We start from the raw sequence: 3,112 nt of genomic DNA on the forward strand, positions 1-3,112 counted from the left end.
GTATGTGAGTTCAACAACCAGGGCCAGCTGTGGCTTTCCACAAAGAAGCCATTGGCCTGATGCTGATAGTATCTATGGCCAAGGTAACACAGTGCTTTTCAGATTCCCTCTTTGATGAGAACGAATCTAGAACACATGTATTTATTTCAATTAGTCTTTAGTACCTCAGTTTATCGCTTTGGTGTGATACAGAAAACAGCAAGAATGACAGCTTAAATTCCATTCTCCAATGTATCAATACTGTGTGACAACTGGTAGCCAATCAAGGTCTCAATTTCCACTAGGCATGAACCTGTTAAGTCTGCTGAAATAATCAAATTAAACAGCAGATATAACTGTACTAAAGGAGGGTTACCTGTTCTTCCCCCACCCCCTTAGATTATCTTTATAGCTTAAGGTCCTGACCCCTCCAATTTTCTGAGTCTTGTATAGCCCAGATTGGCCTAAAACTCTAGTCAAGGATAACCTTGAACTTCTGATCCTCCTCCTGCTTCTTCCTCTGCATGCTGGGATTCACTATCCTTTATGTTAAAGAAACAGAAAATATGTATACAATGAAAACAAATGTGATTCACAGAGAAACCTGGTTCCTATCTCAAAGTGCAGTCTAAATACCAAAATGGATAGTGCAAAGTGACACAACACCCCCACCCAGTCTGAACAATTACTGAAATAATGGGATAATAACAGGTTGGAAAAATGAACATTTTTCTCATTTAAATAGTTTCTACAGTACAGAGTGATTAAAGGCACACCATGACAACACTGCTGACCATATTTCCTTAATTGTTAAAGAAGAGAAATAAAATTTGTTTAACTTGAAAAAAACAACATTGAAAACTTAGCTGACATTTCCCCTGAATAAAATTGAGAAAAAAGCTGGTTCTGAGATCATATATTTATTTAAAAAAATAAAATGGATTGACAAAGTTACCACATTATCTGCATGCTAGCGAGATTTCCCAAGCCCGTGAGAAACACCATTTCTTGATCGATAATAAAATCACTTTCTTAACAATGTACAGACAGGAAATCTTCCATCCAAATTTAAGGTCTTTATCACTGCTCTCACCTCACAAGCTAGTAAGATGTATGTGCCACAAGCTGAGCTCCTTACAAAAGAACATCTGAGAAGACAATAAACCAGGTGTTACTAAAAGATGATGATTTGTTAAAATCATAAAGCAACCATCTTTTGGCCTGCAAATTTTTTACATTAGATTCACCACCAGTGGGGATGTGCTCCTATGACAGTGATATTCTGAATAATCACAAACACACGGTATTTTCCCTGCATGCTTTCTGGAGCCAAACCCTGTTTGACAACATATTCAGTTTACAGGATGGGAACTGAAATCCACATTCTAAACAGGACAGTTAGAGAGTGTTACCAGTGACAAAGAATGAAAGTTATATGACATTGATTATTATAAATTATATTTGTTCTTCTCCACCCCTGTTCTCCTTAGTATGTTCGAATTCCTTCTTGCAGGAACCATGAGCTTAGTGGAACCCACACACATCCTCAGTGATGATTAGAGTGAGCTGTTGAGGCTTTAATTCTGAAGACATGTATATGCAGATGAGATGCAATCTGATTGCAAACACTGACACAGTAACGAATCAAATCAAAGAAAGAGAAGACCTGCAAAGAGAAGAGATTTTGGTTATTCTCAGCATATGCACAGGTCACGCTAAGCTTCCTGGAAGGACAGAAGGTAACTTCTGACTTTCTTCTCTTCAAAGTCACCTTTCGATTCACACAGCTGAGTAAATCAATTGCCTCCTGGTGTCTCCTTTATTAACTAAGGATTAACAAATTCCTCCTTAGACAGCAATTATGTCAAGCTTTTTATTATTTATTTTAGTTTTTGAGACAGAGGCTTCTATAGCCTAGGCTAGCCTCAAAGTCAGTATGTAGCTACGGAAGATCTTCAACTCCTGAACCCCTCCCTGTCTTCCACTTCCCAAGTTCTGGGCTCTCAGGCACTGCCATCATGTCTGACTTTTTAACTACGATGCTGGGGATCCAAAGCTTCATGCATGCTAGGCAAGCACCTGACTTCTAAGTTATAAACTCAGCACAATAATTCTGAGTTGCATTCTCTATCACAGTTGCTCAACTCTGCCAGTGTAGCATGAAAGCAGGCACAGACAATTTATAAATGAGTGACCACCGTCACTGATTACAGTCTGATCTTCTGTTTTACATACAACCAGAAATTTGGAATTTGTAATTCTCAATGTAGGTACAACTAGTAAGAATAACACACATCCTGGCTACCGTTGATGTCATAAAGAAGTCTAAACACATTACAAATGTGGTTTCTGGCATTCATAGTCATTATTATCATTCTATTATTTCTTAGGACTGTCCCACTCAAAAAAGAAAACAAGTAGCTTACAAATGACAAAATAAGACAATACAATACATACCAGGGCAATCCAAAGTACTATATATTCATCAATGAAGCTGTTAAAATACTGGTCCAGAAACAAAAGTGCTGGACCTATGAATGCTGTGTCATGCAAATGCATTTCACTTTTCGTCATGTGTGCAACCTGAGAGTAGAACAAAATCAATGAAACAGGCACTTTCATTCTAGAACTGCCAGCAAAATAGTAAATCAGTATTATGCTATTATGCAGAAATACCGAGTTTCAAGAATGATTTAACAATAGGTGTTGAGCTTGTAAAACTAAAACCATAATAATGTTAAAATTGTATGAGAAAGAGAATAATCATGAAACTATGCTGGTGAAAACACTTTTGTACAAAGAGGTTCAATATGCGTCCACGAGACCAAAGGATGTATATAAACTGAATAACCAAATTAAAGAGTCAATAGGACACTGAAAAGATACAGAGCTGGGGCAGCATGCGGTGTCAGGAGAATGAAAATAGCTCCTGCATTTATATGAAGAAATTTTTATTGCAAACTCTTGGACTACTTAGGAAGCCACAGAATGAAATCTAGGTCCACAAAACCAAACTAAGATCAATATTAAAAGAGTAAAAACTGAGGCACTTACCACAAGCTTATTAGTGATTTTAGCTGACACAAAACCAAATGTCAATATATAAAGACATGGATGCTTTTCAAAAAGCTGA

At 37.2% G+C, this 3,112-nt stretch overlaps 1 protein-coding gene across 1 annotated transcript in view; it reads right to left on the bottom strand.

Moving 5' to 3' along the window:
- Positions 1-882: 882 nt before the first annotated feature.
- The window catches only part of Cept1 (choline/ethanolamine phosphotransferase 1), a 43,760-nt gene continuing 41,530 nt past the window's right edge, over positions 883-3,112 (bottom strand). Inside the window, exons 7-9 of the mRNA XM_031374640.1 lie at positions 3,034-3,108; positions 2,437-2,562; positions 883-1,645 (exon numbers count right to left, since the gene is read on the bottom strand). Coding sequence (XP_031230500.1) covers positions 1,526-1,645; positions 2,437-2,562; positions 3,034-3,108 — 321 coding nt within the window. The 3' untranslated portion in view covers positions 883-1,525. The remainder of the gene's footprint in view (positions 1,646-2,436; positions 2,563-3,033; positions 3,109-3,112) is intronic.

The sequence above is a fragment of the Mastomys coucha genome, unplaced genomic scaffold, assembly GCF_008632895.1.
Source record: "Mastomys coucha isolate ucsf_1 unplaced genomic scaffold, UCSF_Mcou_1 pScaffold16, whole genome shotgun sequence".
Lineage (NCBI taxonomy): Eukaryota > Metazoa > Chordata > Mammalia > Rodentia > Muridae > Mastomys > Mastomys coucha.